At 38.4% G+C, this 16,039-nt stretch overlaps 3 protein-coding genes across 6 annotated transcripts in view; 1 reads left to right on the top strand and 2 right to left on the bottom strand.

The window, feature by feature from the left end:
- Window positions 1-2,107: 2,107 nt before the first annotated feature.
- On the bottom strand, window positions 2,108-10,464 carry camkk1b (calcium/calmodulin-dependent protein kinase kinase 1, alpha b). 3 transcript variants are annotated; one of them, XM_010797085.1, is made up of 19 exons: window positions 10,383-10,464; window positions 10,176-10,230; window positions 9,351-9,505; window positions 7,609-7,928; window positions 7,456-7,503; window positions 7,313-7,366; window positions 7,171-7,222; window positions 6,979-7,088; window positions 6,737-6,773; window positions 6,620-6,641; window positions 6,424-6,512; window positions 5,890-6,089; window positions 5,641-5,694; window positions 5,478-5,551; window positions 4,519-4,606; window positions 4,296-4,424; window positions 3,705-3,808; window positions 2,670-2,720; window positions 2,108-2,336 (listed from the first exon to the last, which is right to left on the bottom strand). In XM_010797085.1, exons 4-19 carry the CDS (start codon window positions 7,846-7,848, stop codon window positions 2,207-2,209), a joined length of 1,482 nt encoding a protein of 493 aa, XP_010795387.1. In that variant the 5' UTR covers window positions 7,849-7,928; window positions 9,351-9,505; window positions 10,176-10,230; window positions 10,383-10,464; the 3' UTR covers window positions 2,108-2,206. The 3 variants fall into 3 exon arrangements, 2 of the variants coding, with proteins under 2 accessions (XP_010795387.1, XP_010795388.1); XR_800745.1 differs by lacking the exon at window positions 10,383-10,464 and having other exon boundaries at window positions 2,299-2,336; window positions 3,574-3,808; window positions 10,176-10,234; XM_010797086.1 differs by lacking the exons at window positions 9,351-9,505; window positions 10,176-10,230; window positions 10,383-10,464 and having other exon boundaries at window positions 7,609-7,729; window positions 7,800-7,889.
- A 122-nt stretch (window positions 10,465-10,586) lies between these two features.
- Window positions 10,587-12,728, top strand: LOC104967586 (VPS37D subunit of ESCRT-I). Of its 2 annotated transcripts, none has more exons than XM_010797082.1 (4): window positions 10,587-10,694; window positions 10,766-10,937; window positions 11,019-11,092; window positions 11,443-12,728. In XM_010797082.1, exons 1-4 carry the CDS (start codon window positions 10,602-10,604, stop codon window positions 11,857-11,859), a joined length of 756 nt encoding a protein of 251 aa, XP_010795384.1. In that variant the 5' UTR covers window positions 10,587-10,601; the 3' UTR covers window positions 11,860-12,728. The 2 variants fall into 2 exon arrangements, with proteins under 2 accessions (XP_010795384.1, XP_010795385.1); XM_010797083.1 differs by having other exon boundaries at window positions 11,022-11,092; window positions 11,443-11,873.
- A 1,450-nt stretch (window positions 12,729-14,178) lies between these two features.
- Window positions 14,179-16,039, bottom strand: part of LOC104967585 (mitochondrial uncoupling protein 2-like) — a 2,485-nt gene continuing 624 nt past the window's right edge. Inside the window, exons 2-4 of the mRNA XM_010797081.1 lie at window positions 15,300-15,401; window positions 15,029-15,209; window positions 14,179-14,923 (exon numbers count right to left, since the gene is read on the bottom strand). Coding sequence (XP_010795383.1) covers window positions 14,821-14,923; window positions 15,029-15,209; window positions 15,300-15,401 — 386 coding nt within the window. The 3' untranslated portion in view covers window positions 14,179-14,820. The remainder of the gene's footprint in view (window positions 14,924-15,028; window positions 15,210-15,299; window positions 15,402-16,039) is intronic.

Genomic DNA, 16,039 nt, shown 5'->3' on the forward strand with positions numbered 1-16,039 from the left:
GACACGTATTCAGTTGATCATAATAATAATTAAACTCAGAGAGCTGGTGTGCTTAAACTGACTCAAAGTGACTCTAAATTACTTTGAAGCAGGCCGTGTGTGTGTGTGTGTGTGTGTGTGTGTGTGTGTGTGTGTGTGTGTGTGTGTGTGTGTGTGTGTGTGTGTGTGTGTGTGTGTGTGTGTCTTCTCTTGTTATGACTGTGTTTGGGTTATGATTGTGAATGTTTTAAGTTGTCTGTAACTGTGCTGCTGCCTATTTTTGACCTATGCTGGTCAAATAAAGATAACAAAATAAAAATAATTTACTTTCAATCCTGAATTATATATATGCCTAACTTTTTAAAAACCTCATCAATATAATAAATTGTTACACAATGCTCACCCAATTCCATCAAATCCGTAATAGCGCTTTGAAAATAGAGTAAAGGAATATTTCCCTCAAAATGTGGAGCTCCTTAAATGTTCTTCAGTGTCATTATCTGTATCTATAGTCACACATAATATACTCCTCTAATCTCTGCTCAGTGCTTTTTGCCATTGTCTCTTTTCCACATTGTCCTGTCAGAGATGCTCCACCTACAGCTGCACACCTCCAGAGAAACCCACTCTTTTCTCCAGCATATTAAAACCTGCCTCCTCAAACCTTCATCATAAGGCCACATCATGGACGATGTGATGTGGACTGTCCGTGGCACTTTTATATTTTGCATCATCATACCTCTAATTTATCCACATTTGAAAATCTTTATGTTGAAGTATTTTCAAGTTCCATTTATATTGGTCATCATATCAATATATTTATTTATATTGGTTAATCAGTTATGAATCTAGGAAAATTATTTTAAAGCTTAAACTATACAAAAAACTATATTTGTTATGCTTTTTTGTGTTGTAAGATCAACATTTGAGCAGTGTAGCTGAAGTTGGAAGTACCCCAGTGTCAGGGTGGTTTTTTGTTTTATGGGGGAATAAAAAAACTCATAGTTTGTAGTCAATATCTTTAAAACAATGCCGCCCTCTACTGGTCTGGAGTCTGACGTGCATTTGAGTGAGTTAAGACTGTAAAAATCAAACCTTGCTACCGTTTTCTGGTATAAAAGTGTTCCTTTGTGGCGCTGCAGAGCATCTTTAAATCACTGACTAGAATACATGTTGAGTATTCATCTCTATTCATGCAAAAATCAAGATTTATTTAAGAAATGTAAATGGTTATTATGGCCAACATGTTAAAGGTCCCATGACATGCTTTTCTGGTTATTACCCATCCCCTTGTGTGTTATGTAGCGTTTTATGCATGTAAACGGTCTGCAAAGTCACAAACCCTCAAAGTACACCCTGTAGCGAGTACAATTCTAACACAGAAAAGACCTGTCTATGCTGCCCCAGAATGCGAGAGATTTCTATTTTTCCTGGGTACAGTGACGTGACCATACCCAAATGGACCCATTGGTCCAAATGGACCAATCCATGGAGCTCCTCACACACACACACACACTCTCTCAGCGGCGAAACTTTGACGCGCTTACACTGTAGGTGCGCCACGTTTGGGGATGTGGGTGCTAGTGGAGCCTCGCAGAGGGGGGTGCACCCCCCCTTCCCGCGTCCATGGTGCTCAGGCTGAGTTCAGGCTGAGTTTTGTGATGTCTCGCTGTCTCGCAGACCCCACGCAGCAACCAGGAAACGACACCAGTAAGCTAGCTCACACTGTCCCCTCCTCACAGCAGCGAGCCGCGCAACGTCCCGCCAACAAGCCGTTTAGGACAGAGAGTGAATACGCATACTATACAGAGATGCTGTATGAGAAACCAATGTGAGTTTGGAAAATTGCACAATATAAATCTATGTATCTATTCAATGGAATTATGATCAGAAGAAATGGCTGTGACATGGGACCTTTAATATCCTCCTTGACACAGAGAACTAACAAAGAGGCAGCAGTAACACCACAAAGGCATAATAATGTGAGTTGTCACAAGGTTGCCCTCTAGTGTCTCTCATTCAATGCTGTCATGGTGCATTTAAAAAAAAACATCTGTAATTGTTCAGTCATTGTTTATAATGAAAACTTTATTTATCTTGATTCAGACAAATAATATTCTCAACAACTGTAGAAAATGTAAAAATACAATCAAATCAGATTTTTTAAAGTTTTTTATGTATTTCACTTTCCATATTATAACATAGAGTATGTCATCAGTATTATGCATTAACCATTGAAGCTCTCTTCTTTTTTAATCTGTGTTAACGTTTCTTTTTCATCTTCACCCTCTTTTAATGTATCATCTTCATGCAAGTCCTCTAACTCGCCTTCTCTGCTCGCCTCCCTGCCGACTTTCCTGTGGGGCAAAAAAAACACTGTCATGTTTTTGAAGGCGCTAAGTGAGATTGCAGATGATACTGTATACTAGTGTGGGGGGGGGGGGGTTACACTTGACTACAAAAGTCATGGAGTACATATTCTTCACAACTCAGCTCATCATGATTATCCACACCAAGATGAAACAATATAGACAGCAAAGCCAACACAAAGCCACTGACAACAGCCCTGTATATACTATATAATACTGCTTGTTGTTAAGAGCTTTGTTTGCCTTTTAATCCTCTTAAAGGTTGAACAAACAACTGATAGGCTGAGGTGGGTATGGGGCTAAACCTTTTTCAAATGTTACCTCAAGGTTGGAGGAAGCTGAGGCGAGGCCTTCGGTAAACTCCAAGAGCCACTGCAAGAAGGAGATGTAATGCAAGAGGCCGACAGTTATTTGTTAGTGTTCTGTTAATCTATGCTGCTTGAAATCAGAAATGTTGAAGAATAAATAAATAATCTTTTTAGCCAAGAGTTAGATAAGAAGATTGATATCACTCGTGTCTCTAGAAAGTGTGAAGTATGAAGCTACAGGCTGTTAGCTTAGCATCAAGATCGCTAGCTTCACTCCAAGGCCACCTACTTTAAAGCTCATTGTATCGTTGTATCATTGTATTGTGACTTGTATCTTTCTGTTCATTAAACCCTCAGTATGAAAGTTACTAAAATAATGTTGCATCCATCAGTAGCTTTTATAACAAAAATATTTGTACAGATGATAACTAAATCAATTGTTAAACAGAGGGGGACCCAAAGTGTGACGAAATGCAGAAAAGTGTAATACAATACGTCCAAGAAGATCAAAAATAAAACACGTTAATCTCCATCTTCAAGCAAAACTACGAATTTGTTCAGCTTTTCAAATATAGTTTCAAGATTCTTGCTGTTGTCTAAGAAATTCAAAAAATATATATTACATGATTTCCACATATTATACGTGGGAGACTGCAGTGCAGCAGTGCTGCTGGGGCCTGGGTTAGTGTGGAGGAGGATTCAGCTGCACATCTCTTCACGTGGAGGTGTAATTAACTGTGCCAGCGGCCCCCCCACAGACTGCCTCGTTAATGGGAAATAAATGCTTTTATCTCCCTCAATGTGTTGCTCACTTCAGGACCAGCACAAATACAGTGAACACGGTAGTCAGTGTTCAAGGACGAATATCCTAGATATAATGGTGAATATAATATTAATATAATATGTGAGACAAATACCTCACACACAAAGAAGGTTACTGATGGTTCTGATTTCGTCCAAGCATCTGCCGGCTGCTTTGTTTTGTAAGAGACCTAATCGCAGTTTGGAAGAAGGGGAGCAGGAAGGATTTGCAGAGTAGGCCACTTACGTAAGAAGACCTCCAGGGAGAGACATGGACCTCTGTGTCCGAACGCCCAGACACTCAAAGGGATTACTGAAAGAGCGCTTCCTCAGCATAGTCTTAATCAGAATCTGCATTGGACATCAGAGAGAGAGTCAATGGAAAGAAAACACATGTTCATATGCCAGTAAAGTCTCCACACCAAAATACATACAGATATTTTAAGGTCAAATCTGTATGATTTTAACATGAAATCCTAATTTCACTTTCTAGCTAACCATCATGGGGTTACTTTTCAAAGGGTTCTACTTAAATACCATCCCAAATTGTTTAATTTCTACCTTTCAACTATTGTTTCATATAAATATTTCAATTCTACAACTTAAAAGGCAATTTGTCCCTTAATGTGGTTCAGGCTTTGTATCATTTAAATGCCTTTTCCTTTATGTTTTTTCAAACCACAGAAGATATTTTTGAGGAAAGGCATTCAAGCAACAAGCTCAAATAAATGTAAATATTGCAACTGCAAGTTTTCTAATTAAAATACTCAAACTAGCAGCCATGTTTGTTCATTAAAGTGTTGAATATTGACCAGAGAAGGATCCCTGTGCGACTCACCACTGTGGAGAGTTTGGGGATGATTGTGATGCTTTGCTGCACCTCCTCCTCAGTGACCTCCACCGCCGTGCAGTGCTCCTCCTCCAGAGGGAGAGGATCAGAGCCGTTCTCCGTCACCCACGCATCCAGCTTTAATAGCATCGTTATGAAAATGTGAAATTGTTAGAAAATGTTTGGTCTTATATTATTAAACAATATTATTCAGATGTTCTTTTCCAGTCACCTTAATTTCAGGAATGGTGATTCTTGATTCAGGATTTTTATCCAGCATCCTATCAATGAGCCCTTTTAAAGCATCACTTATCGATGGCCTGTACAACATAAAAAAAGGTCAACATGATTTGATGCTTTTGCAAATAAAACTATTTTAGAAGGTTCCTGTTACAACCCCAGCTAAAGGGGAAACAATAAGAAGGGAGAAAATAGGCTGGATAAACCACATTTTTATTTTAAATGAAAGTAAAATAACAATGTGGCGTAGAGAGATTACGCTGTTTGAGCGGCTGAAGGAGGGCCTTCTGTACATGGATCAGGTGCCACTGATTGGATAGGAAGAGTTAATTGGGAGCTTCCTGATCAAGAAGGGGAGGCCAGGAACTGTACAAAGGTCATAACATTCCCAAACTGGACACACTTTACCTCCTAACAATAACCAAGATGTACAAAGTGGAATGAAGTGAATATGAATGAAGTGAATATGAATGAAGTGAATATGAATGGACAGCGGACATCTTTCTTGTCAAATACCGGTGTTTCATTTCTGAAATAGAGCTATTTTAAATTGTATTAATTCCACCTGTGCTTTGACAAGCCAAAATATCATCAGTCGAGAAGGTATTAGGAATAATAAAGAAAAATAACTGCTCCGATGCTAACTTCAATAGGTGTGACATTAAAAACACATAATATATTACAGTTTCTATTATCTTAAGTCTAGACATCGAGCAGAGACAGAAAATCGGTGAACGGAGGAAAGAGAATATCAAATGCTGCTTATCAGTACAATATAATATATGATGACAGTTTTGAATCAAAAGAAGAGGCAGTTGTTGCCAGAACTGACAAAATACTTACACTATAAGTTTTGAACATATTCTGATATAATATTTTGGCTCATGAATAATATTAGATAGCAAGCCATATAGCCATGGTGCTATCTTAATGTGTTGAAAGATGTCTTACGTATCTGGAAACGCCACAGGTTTGTGCTTGATCTTGTTGTGCAGAGAGATGATGTTTACATCATAAAAAGGGCACTGGAACGGGACACACAAAAGGAAATTCTTAAAACGTGTAATGAAATCATCAACGTGCTCTTTATTTTACATGCTTTGATTTTTCTTACCTTTCCAAAGACAAAACAGTAGAGTGTGACTCCCATCGCCCACACGTCTAATGCCTGTTAAACAGACACAGTATTTATCAGGGCTGTGTCATTACTGGAAAGCTCTCCGTAGGCGTTTGGACGTAATTTCTTTATATTTTCTCACAATGAAACTAAGTCTGATATAATGAGTAACCTCAAAAACATAATGTGATTCAGTAATTGCCATTGCGTCTTTCCAGTTGGCCAACAGAAGACATTTTGTCTCACCTTCCCCCTGTAGCTCAGCTCGTGTTCAGTCACCATCTCAGGGGCCATGAAGGCCGGCGTCCCCGCTGTGCATGACAGGTTGGCGTCCGTCCCCTCGAACTCGTTGCTCACACCAAAGTCTGCGATCTTGACGCAACCGTCGTCCCCCAGCAGCAGGTTGGAGGGTTTGATGTCCCGGTGGATGATCTTGTTGTAGTGCACTGTGATAGACAGTATGTAAAGCAGGCAAATAAGTGAACGTGTTGATTATCTGCTGAGGAGAAATATCAGCTCTGCCATCATTTTAGGACAGGTAAAGAAAACTGTGGGGAATCTTACTTAATGTAAGTGTAGTCATATATCATTATGCCAGCCATAATGAAATTATCTTTCTTTGAACAATTAGTCTTGAATCCCAAGACATAGAGAATACAGGTAGGCCTAGAAAGTGTCATCGTTTTTAAATACAACACAATGTTTCTTAAAGCAAAGATTACAAGTACCCTTGATCTTTTAACTCTCTGTTTACTTAATAATGAAATCCTGTTAACTTACAGTACTCAATTCCCAGGACGATGTCTCTGAAATAAAAGTGAGCCTGCTCCTCTGTGAAAGGGTGGTCTGTGGGCACCTCCATCACCTGGCTGACCAACATGAGAGGTGGAGAAGGAAGAAGTCAATGTATATTATACATCATAATTGTTCAACTTAAATTGTCGACTGTGACAGAAAAAGAAATGCACAAACATACCCTTTTGTCATCAAATCGAAGGCTTGAATACAAATGATCAGAATTGAATGAGTCCCCCACTTTATGTTGACACCTGTACTAAAGCCAGCTACTGTAAAACAGATGAATGTGCCCTACCCATGTGAAGTCCATCTTCATCAGGATCATCAAGCACCTGCAAGACACAGACAATTCTGAAGTCTCTCTGCACTGGTTTACACAGATATATGAAGTCTAGTTAGTCATTTCTACTAAAGGCATAATTCATTGTAGTACTTTATGTGTTTTAAATGCGCTACATCTTGATACACCAATATGTCTTTAATCCTTATTAGTTAACATAGTCTGGTGACATCAAGTCATTCCCAGTATAGCGTCACCTCCACTAGCTTAACAACATTATGATGGTCCAGTTTTTTCAGGATGGCGATCTCCTTGTAGACTTTCTCCAGAGGAAACGCAGGCTTTGGTCCTTTAGAAGGTATTCGGCCTAAAATTACACACAAAAACCATCAACACCCACTCATCAGGAACAAACTAAACGCATTTCATTGTTATTTTTAGACACTCACGGAAAAATCCGCACTGCTTCATCAGCCTCTTCTTTGAAACAACTTTCATTGCCTGAATAAAGAACACAAAGCAAGTGACGTTATTGTAAAACGGACGTAAACACAGGGACCATGAGTGCTCAATTCATAAGCTTCAACTTACATAGTACTTCTCAGAATCTTCATCATAAGCCAATTTGACCACTCCATATGAACCCTATATGGTGTGAAAATAAACAAAGGAAAACAGCTTTGTAAATAATTGTCATCACTTTTGTTTGCTCATTGGATTAATATGATAATCACCTTCCCAATCTCTTTCTTCAACTTATACTGATTCAGCTGGACACAATCCTACAGGAAATAAAAAAATTAAACGATCAATAAATGATCCAACATTTTAAATTCTCTTAAAAAATCTAACTTTGTAGTTAATTTCTGTAGTTCAAGTCTCCTCACTTCAGCATCTGTGATGGACACACGTTTGGTCTCGATGGTGGGCTGTTTGGGCATGCGGCTCCCTCTCTCCTGCAGGGACATCTTCCTTTCTGAGACCCTGGTGGTCCTCGGGGGCCCAGGCCTGCAGCCATTGGGCAGGGTTATGCGCTGGCCGGCCATGTTCATGTCTGCCACCATGTCAGCCAACTCACCATTGTGCTCCGAGTCGTGCTCTGCCCTGCCCTCAATTTCAGCATTCATGGTGGCTATGGCCCTCGTTTCCTCACAGATGAACCACCCAGAGCCGGCGTGGTGAAATCACCAAAGAGAGCATCTCTGCACTGAAAGGGGTGGAAACAAAAATGGAGGCACATGAGGCGCCAGGTTTTGGCAAGGAAGAAAAACCCTTTGTATAAAAAGAAGATATTTCCCGTTCTGCTGCATCAATGTTGATCCCTTTTTGAGTGCTTAAGAACATTCATTGGTTATCTACCATCAAACAACATAAATAACACAGTACATTTTGTGTTGGCTGCCTAGGCTCAGATATGATTAAAAAAACTGTTCAGATTTGACTACCTAACTATGTCACATTAAGGCTCACTATACCACTTTCCATTTGATCTATCTACCAACAGCTTCAAACAACCTTTGCCAAGGTGCACCACCTTTCCCAAGCAAGTCAATCACAGCAGATTGGGCCTTTTGGAGTCTTAAAGAGACAGGCATTTTGAACATTAAAGCATGTAAACTAGTCCAAAAAGAAACCCATAATACAAGTATATAAGTTATCAACATCTCTCCCATTTAAAGCACACAACAATCTCATAATGTGTCACAGATTTTGGAACTGCCAAAGTACTGCTAAATGAATTACATCAATTTCTTTACAACGAAACAGGTGCTTTTAATGACTGTAATTAGGACTCAAATGCACACACACATTACTGTTAACAGATGTAATCAGGCAACATAAGTGGAGACACGTGTATTTAGGGGCTTAAATCTTTTGTCAAAAAGGAGAAATACCAAACTAACCTCAGAAATTGTCAGCAAACTACATGTATGCTCTTGTCTTACAGTATACCAACAACACGTGGTAGAAACCTATATAATGGATGTATTATAAAGCCTGTGTTTTTGTAGCTTTGCCAAATAACAATATTTTCTGTATAATGTAGGTTTGGCTATATTGTATTACCATGATTAATATTCATCATAATAAAATGTGTTATTCAGTGTATTCCTTCAGTGTTTGAGCCTCTTAGCTCCAAAGGGCAGCTCGAAGCTTTAAAGCTTGGTTGTATTCTTGTCATGAATTGTGTATAAAAGATGAAAACCTCAGATAAGAATTAAGGTAACATTCATAATATAAAGACAGAAAATAAGAAATATCACACTGTGACACCAGTGTAGAAGGAGATAAGAGTCCACTCACACAGCACAGCTAACGGTGGCCTAAATTACAGCATGGAGTACTGAAAAGCTTCTTATGTAACAAGGAAGCTTTAACAGGGAAGTAACATGTATGATACTCGCACAATAAAAAAAAACTGTTGTAACATCCAAACACATATTCTTTGAAGACATATATGCCTTTGCAACCTGTTAAGCTACAAAACATTTAATTAAATATGAAAATACAAGAGCTACTCTAGTCAATGACAGCCTTAAACTCACCTGAATCTAATCTAATAATACTAATAATGACTCAAAAACATTACTGTATCATAAATATATTGTGAATTATTTGTTTTACTCACACAGTGGAGGTGTCCTGTGTTGATGTCTGTTCAGGTTAATCTGCATATTTCTCTCAGGAGACTCCTCTGTGTCTCAGAGCAGGACTTTCACTGAAGAGCAGCATCGACGTCTTTAAGGATTAACTGAGTCTACATATAGCTGAGCCACAGTTATTCTAATGCACGCACGCGCGCACACACACACACACACACACACACACACACACACACACACACACACACACACACACACACACACACACACACACACACACACACACACACACACATTTTGCTTTTCATTTAAATGACAAAACTGTATTTAACATATTATTCTGATATACCATGAATATAAGAGAGACAAAGTTTGACTTTTTCACAATATTAATATTTAAGGGGACGATATACTAAAAAACATATTACAATATATTACAAACATTTTTTGCAAAACATTTAGCAAAATAGCATGCTGTCTTATTATTGTTAATATTATATATTTGTACTTAATTATATAATTAAAATAAATAATATGTAATTAACATCATTATACAATAAAGTATTAACATGACCAATATTGTTTATACTATTAATATTCCTAATAATATTGTTAATATTATTAACCTGCAGGTTACAGAAAGTTAGTGCAAATTGATCTAAGTGTCACTTATAACTATTATTTGAGCTTTTTTTCCCGAGCCCGATTGTCTAGGGCCCAGCTACAACCGTAGACTGTAAGGCGAGACAAACCATGAACACAAATAGGCCTACAATCCTAAACTGAAAACGGAATGTCTTTCTTTCTTTATAACCTTGAATTGGGGCTAAAATATACCTAGAAATACTTACCATTTGTAGTGTGGAATCCGGATATGAAGCCCAGAAGAAAAGTCCAAACCTAACTCTGTAACGGAGAAATAATACAAATCAAGTCTAATTAGTTGTTACAGCATCACTACGGACAATGACTCTGCGGTAATGACATTGTTTGCTTATAATTGAGCAAAAGCAGAAAGTAAGTGTGATTGAGGATGTCAACAAAACTTCAGACTATACCACCGTATGTTTTTTGTTTTTTTCCCACGACGTAATTTCTGAAACTATTACGGGAAACCTAAAACATGTCATCTGTTTGTCTATGGTTCTAACCGTCTAGTTTCCCGATAGCCCTTAAACGCAGCATTAGCAGCTCCCATAGCGCCCCGGCAGGATGCAAGTGGAACAAACAGGGAGCAAAGAGCTGAAGAAGCAGAGAGCAAGCATCCCGCGTGCATCATGTCTCACTTTGCCGCTCTGAGGACCCGAGAGCTGCGCGAGCTGCTGGAGGATGAAGACAGAATAAGACACATAATCAGGGGCAGCGATAAGGTGGGACATTCACGAAACGTAAAATAAAACTTTCCATTTAGTGTTTTTTGAACTATCTTTGGTCATCCCAGGTTCAGGGGCTGCAGAGTGCTGCAGAGAAGATGCTGCTTTCCAATCAGAAAACAGCCAAAGTCGCTCTTTCTCAAAAACCTAAATTTAGAGATGCTAAGTTGCTACTTGCAATGAAGTACAAAGAACTGGAAAACATTCAAACCACCATCCAGGCCAAACAAGAACAACTTGGTGAGACTCTGTATTTGTGTTGTTTTTAGTTTAGTTTTTTAAAGTGTGTGCCTAATTTGTTTTCATTTCCTACATTTGCAGCAGAAAAATCCAGTTTGCATTGTGCTCAGTGGAGTCTCCTAAAAAAAGTAAACCATGCAGAGGAGGAGTGTGAGGTAAGCATTGACCTCAGTCTCTGGTATATTTTCTTTCCTAGTGTACACATACGACAAATATTCTATTAACATGTCAATAATGTGTGTCAATACACATAAATAATACCATTATAGGTCTCTTCTGCAAATACACTTTACAAAAAGACAAGTATTTTGAGAAAATAAGAGTTCATAACTCCTACTCTGTACAAACACTAAACGTTTGAACTGCTGCTGTGTTTGTGTGTCACCCTAGTTTTTTTTAGTCTTTAGAGGCCAATATTTATTTTGTAGAAGCAAAGGAGATGTCTTAGCTGGGTAACATGATACCCATTGTTTGTTTGGAAATAATGAGATAATTCTCTTAACAGATGCTGTGTCAGAGGTTTGAAGAGGGGAATACGTTGCTGGCAGATTTCCTGAATTCCTTTCTGGGCTCACGAAAAGCCCAACACATCAGGATGGTTCTGGTGAAGAAGCTGCAGGAAGTTATTGAATTGGAATCAACACAATGGCTCGGTGAGATGCTCCCTGACACTCCCAACACCTGCCTCTGCAGTCTCACCACAGCTGTGGTCTTACCAGCCTGCTGCCACCCTCCATTCCTGCTCCCCTTTGGCCTCCATGTGAACACGGCTCACCGTCTACAACATTTACCGCTTTGTCATGATTACAATGTGTCTCTACGTCCTCGAGTGCACGGACGAGGCCCCAGATGGCCCACAAGACCTGTCCGTCTTCCGCCTCTGAAGGTTCAGAAGAGGAGGCATCAACAGGCACCACAATGAAGTCTAATCCTGACTCGGATACAGGTTTTCACTTCATTCAAGATAGTGGGTAAAGTTGACTTTGCATCAAGCCTTGGATTTAAAAAGATATTCCATATTTCCCCAAATAGGTTGTGTCTTCACTAAACGGTGGAGTAACTAAGTGAATTCAGTAAAGTGCTTTACTTAAGTAGGATTTTAAAGGGGCTTTACTTGACTTTTCCAAATTTCTTCTGCCTCACATTTATTTTGTGACTTTGGTTACTTTAAAGATTATTAGTCAGATTAATGATACACAATATGGTTATATTTATAATATATATGAATGTACCCTTAAAGGTAATGATACATTATATTGATCTCTCAATAACATTGACAAGCTACCTGGTAGTATACAAAGAGCTTATCCTTTAGCAGCTTAATAATAATTGTATACATTTGTTTATTCAAATGTATATGCACAAATTGTATTTGTAAGGGAGTATTATACACTGTTACTAAACTATACTAATTTTACTTAAGATCAATTAATCTATGGCTGTCTTTAAGTATTATATTTAGGTGATTGAAAGTTTTTCATGTGAAGATATAAATAAACGCTGATGGACAGAGAAGTCTGGCATGTTTAAGGTATTTTTACATCTTAAACTCACACTTAAGACTGTCATTACAACAGAAATCAAAAGGATGCAATTAGTTTACCGAGTAACTTGAAATTGTAAGTAGTTAGAAGTTGCAAAAATGTTTTGTGCATATTCTGTGATTACATTTGATCACATATTTATCATTTCTAGGTTGCTTTGAAGATCATGAATTATTCCATCCCCCCACAGAGACACTAAATGAAACGATATTTGAATACAATAAAAGCAGCTTAAATCCGTTGTATTACTGTAACACTGTGGCACCTTTATCTGTAGGAGGTAGTGAAGAGATCATAATCATCATCTTAAATCAACCAAACCGGTTCAGCAGGATGACAACCGCTTTTTTTAACAGCTGATTTCACAAAAAGAAAATGTGTTCAACATAACAAAGGTTAGAGCATATTTGTGTTTCCTCGAGTAGGAAAAATTTTGCTCACTGTTGTTCACTGAACTTGAACTGCTCACCTGACACTCGATATCTCTGATGATCTGTGTGCAGAGACTCCTGCCAAGGTCAGCAAAGGAGCGTTAGCAACACTTTATTCATCCTAACATTAACCTGCAGTCTTTTCATAAAGGCCAAAGGTCATATTATAGAACTCATCCTTTGTTGCATATCTTAGTATGTTTGATCCCTATCAACGTGCTTTAGTGCTGTGAGGGTTAGCCATGGGCCAGCTGAGCTTGCCATACCAATTCAACCATGGAGAAACCTTGCTGGCACTACAGGAGGTGATTAGCAAGGTGGAGCGTGTTCAGAGGCTTTTGTTACTCCACAGACTTTAGTTACATCTTTGTCAGCAGCCTCTTTTGTCCAGCAAGACTCAAATTGGGCAATTTTCTTGTCTGTCAGCTGATTGTTTTGTTCTATTGGGCTCTTTCACCTGTGTGTCTCTGCATCGCTCCATAGAAAACCTGGTTATTTCTGCACGGAAAAAACAAACAGTGTGAGGATTTCATTTGATAATTATTCAAATGCAAAAGCTGCCCTCGTTGAAGCATACACAAAATGTATATTACATTGAATTAGTGTACACAAGTAACACATGGCACCATACATTTAAAGCATATACTGAATGTAAACACAGCTGATATAAAGAGCCTGAGTCTTGTCTTTAAAGTGTCAGCTTTGACTCGTATCTCTAGGTTAGGAGGTGGGTTATCTCTGCATTGTCCCCCAGAATGCTCACTTGTATAGTAGATTATACAGAAGAGTATCCATAACAGCATCCGGTAGTAGAGCAGGTATGGAGTGATACTTAGAGGGGGTTGTCATGTAATAAATGTCTGTAGGTAAATGCACAATCAAAATGTTTTTCCCATTCATACTGTATTTAACTTGAGGATTCTTCCACTGATTCAACATTATACCTTTCCAATATCATACTCTCTTGTTATTATATAAACTATATATAAGTATATAGATATTTGAGGTCTTTTTTGGAGTGGTCCTTTCGTTCCAAAACCTAGAAGTGACATTGGCGGAATACACCAAACAACTGTCTCATTTTTATTAGAGCTGAAACGATAAGTTGAATATCAACCAATCAATTGACATAAAATAAATTATCAAATGTTCCCCAGGTCCAGCTTCTCAATTCTGATGTTTTGCGTCCTTTTCTTGTCTTTCATAAGAATCAGACTAAATGTCTTTCTGTTTTGGAGTATAGGTCTGACAAAACAAGACAAATAATGAGATTGTGACAAATATCTTTTACAATATTTTGACATTTGAAAGTTTCAATGTATGCATGAATGTAATATCTATTTTACAATTTGAAATCCGTTGTGACGTTTTTGACAAGTGTGTTAGAGCGTAGATCCCAAATACATTTCCCTGCAGGAGAATAACGTTTTTCTTCTTTTAAAAGCTTAATTGATTAATTGCAAAAATACATCTATTTAAAAAAAAAAAACAGCTTGAAACCCTAATTCCTAAAAAAAAAAATTAAAATCTCTTCACATGAAAAATATAATATAATTTACAAAACCCAACGAGACACTTTAAAAAAGTTCTGAATAGAAAGCTGTAACGATGACCCCGCATCAACACCACACCGGACTTAGGAAATAGGCCTTATTCGCCATGTTTAGTAACATTGCTAGAAAATATCTATTTGAATAACAAGTCAGTAAAAATCTAAAAGGATCTTCCCTGCAGTTATTTTTTAATAAGACACTTTTGCCGTTTAATTCCTGAGAGAAAGCAGGTCTGACCAGTAGCAGAAAACATATTTTCTCTGTTTAGCAGGAGCTGCTTGATAGAAACGCTCCTGGCTTTGCCACACAACACTAGTCCAATGCCAACCAGCTGTCAGACGGGTCAGAGTGAAGGCTACATGGACTGTTGGAACTTCATGACACCTCTCTTAATCTGCTCGAAGCTCACAAACATCACAATGTTCCAGGAACCCAGACGAAGAAACGAGGGCACAAATCTAAAAAGGAATCAGAGGAATAAAAACAAAAATGGCGGTTTACATTGACTTTTTGCTCTGTCAAACATTTGTACTACTGAATCTGACATGCACACTGTTACATACCCCTTATAGAAAGCTGTGGGTCCCTCTTTCATCAGCATGGTTAAAGCACAGTTCATCGCCCCGCTGTACTTCCCAGGCGTTGAATTCATGAAGCGTGTTTTCACCACATCCACGGGAGACGCTACAATGGTGGTACAGAAACCTGCTGCGAAGCCGGCTACAAAGTGACACGGCATGTTGTCTGTTGGAAACAAAGTGTTCTTTAGGGACCACAGTAAGTGATATAAAGTGTCGGAAATGCTGAGGATTCATGTTAAGTGTCAGGACTGACCTGTCATCAGCTTGTTCTTCAGGATGATCTCTTTGATGATGTCATACGTCACCAGCTCGGAGCAGTTAACGATGGCATTACGAGTTATGTTTGGCAAGGCACCTGAAAAGACAGTTCAAGATTTTAGATTAAGAGATATCTTTTGATTTTAATTTACACATTCTCCTTGTCATTTCCTGGCTTCAATATTACCCACAATGCAACTCCAACTGCTGATTACTGTGTGTTGTGCAAGTCGAAAAGCTCTTTACTTTCAAACTCCACACCACTAGGTTTATTTGTCTCAAATTAAATCGCTTGAGGCTATTTATCAAGTTTTAACAGGATTATAGCACTTTTCACATTTGCTGTATTTCTTTTCAAGGTCTGCAAACAAATGACTAGGGTCCCCCTTTAAAGGTCCCATGTCATGGCCATTTCTACTGATCATAATTCCATTGTTGAGGTCTACTAAAATAGATTTATATTGTGCAATTTTCCAAACTGACATTTGTTTCTCTCACAGCATCTCTGTAAAGTATGTGTATTCACTCTCTGTCCTAAACGGCTTGTTGGAGCTCCTGCTCCAGANTCATGGCCATTTCTACTGATCATAATTCCATTGTTGAGGTCTACTAAAATAGATTTATATTGTGCAATTTTCCAAACTGACATTTGTTTCTCTCACAGCATCTCTGTAAAGTATGTGTATTCACCGGTATTCACTCTCTGTCCTAAACGGCTTGTTGGAGCTCCGCCCT

This window comes from Notothenia coriiceps, unplaced genomic scaffold (assembly GCF_000735185.1).
Source record: "Notothenia coriiceps isolate Sejong01 unplaced genomic scaffold, NC01 NC01_scaffold00037479, whole genome shotgun sequence".
NCBI classification, from domain to species: domain Eukaryota; kingdom Metazoa; phylum Chordata; class Actinopteri; order Perciformes; family Nototheniidae; genus Notothenia; species Notothenia coriiceps.

Bases quoted from the DNA above. Each gene is read 5' to 3' on its own strand.
- LOC104967586 (XM_010797082.1), top strand. From the start codon at position 10,602: ATGTCTCACTTTGCCGCTCTGAGGACCCGAGAGCTGCGCGAGCTGCTG. The intron at 10,695-10,765 runs GTGGGACATTCA...TGGTCATCCCAG, and splicing joins TAATCAGGGGCAGCGATAAG to GTTCAGGGGCTGCAGAGTGC. The intron at 11,093-11,442 runs GTAAGCATTGAC...TTCTCTTAACAG, and splicing joins ATGCAGAGGAGGAGTGTGAG to ATGCTGTGTCAGAGGTTTGA.
- camkk1b (XM_010797085.1), bottom strand. From the start codon at position 7,848: ATGAATGCTGAAATTGAGGGCAGGGCAGAGCACGACTCGGAGCACAAT. The intron at 7,089-7,170 runs GTGAGTGTCTAA...GTGTAATTTTAG, and splicing joins GAAGCAGTGCGGATTTTTCC to GCCGAATACCTTCTAAAGGA. The intron at 6,774-6,978 runs GTGACGCTATAC...TGTGTCTTGCAG, and splicing joins ATGTTGTTAAGCTAGTGGAG to GTGCTTGATGATCCTGATGA.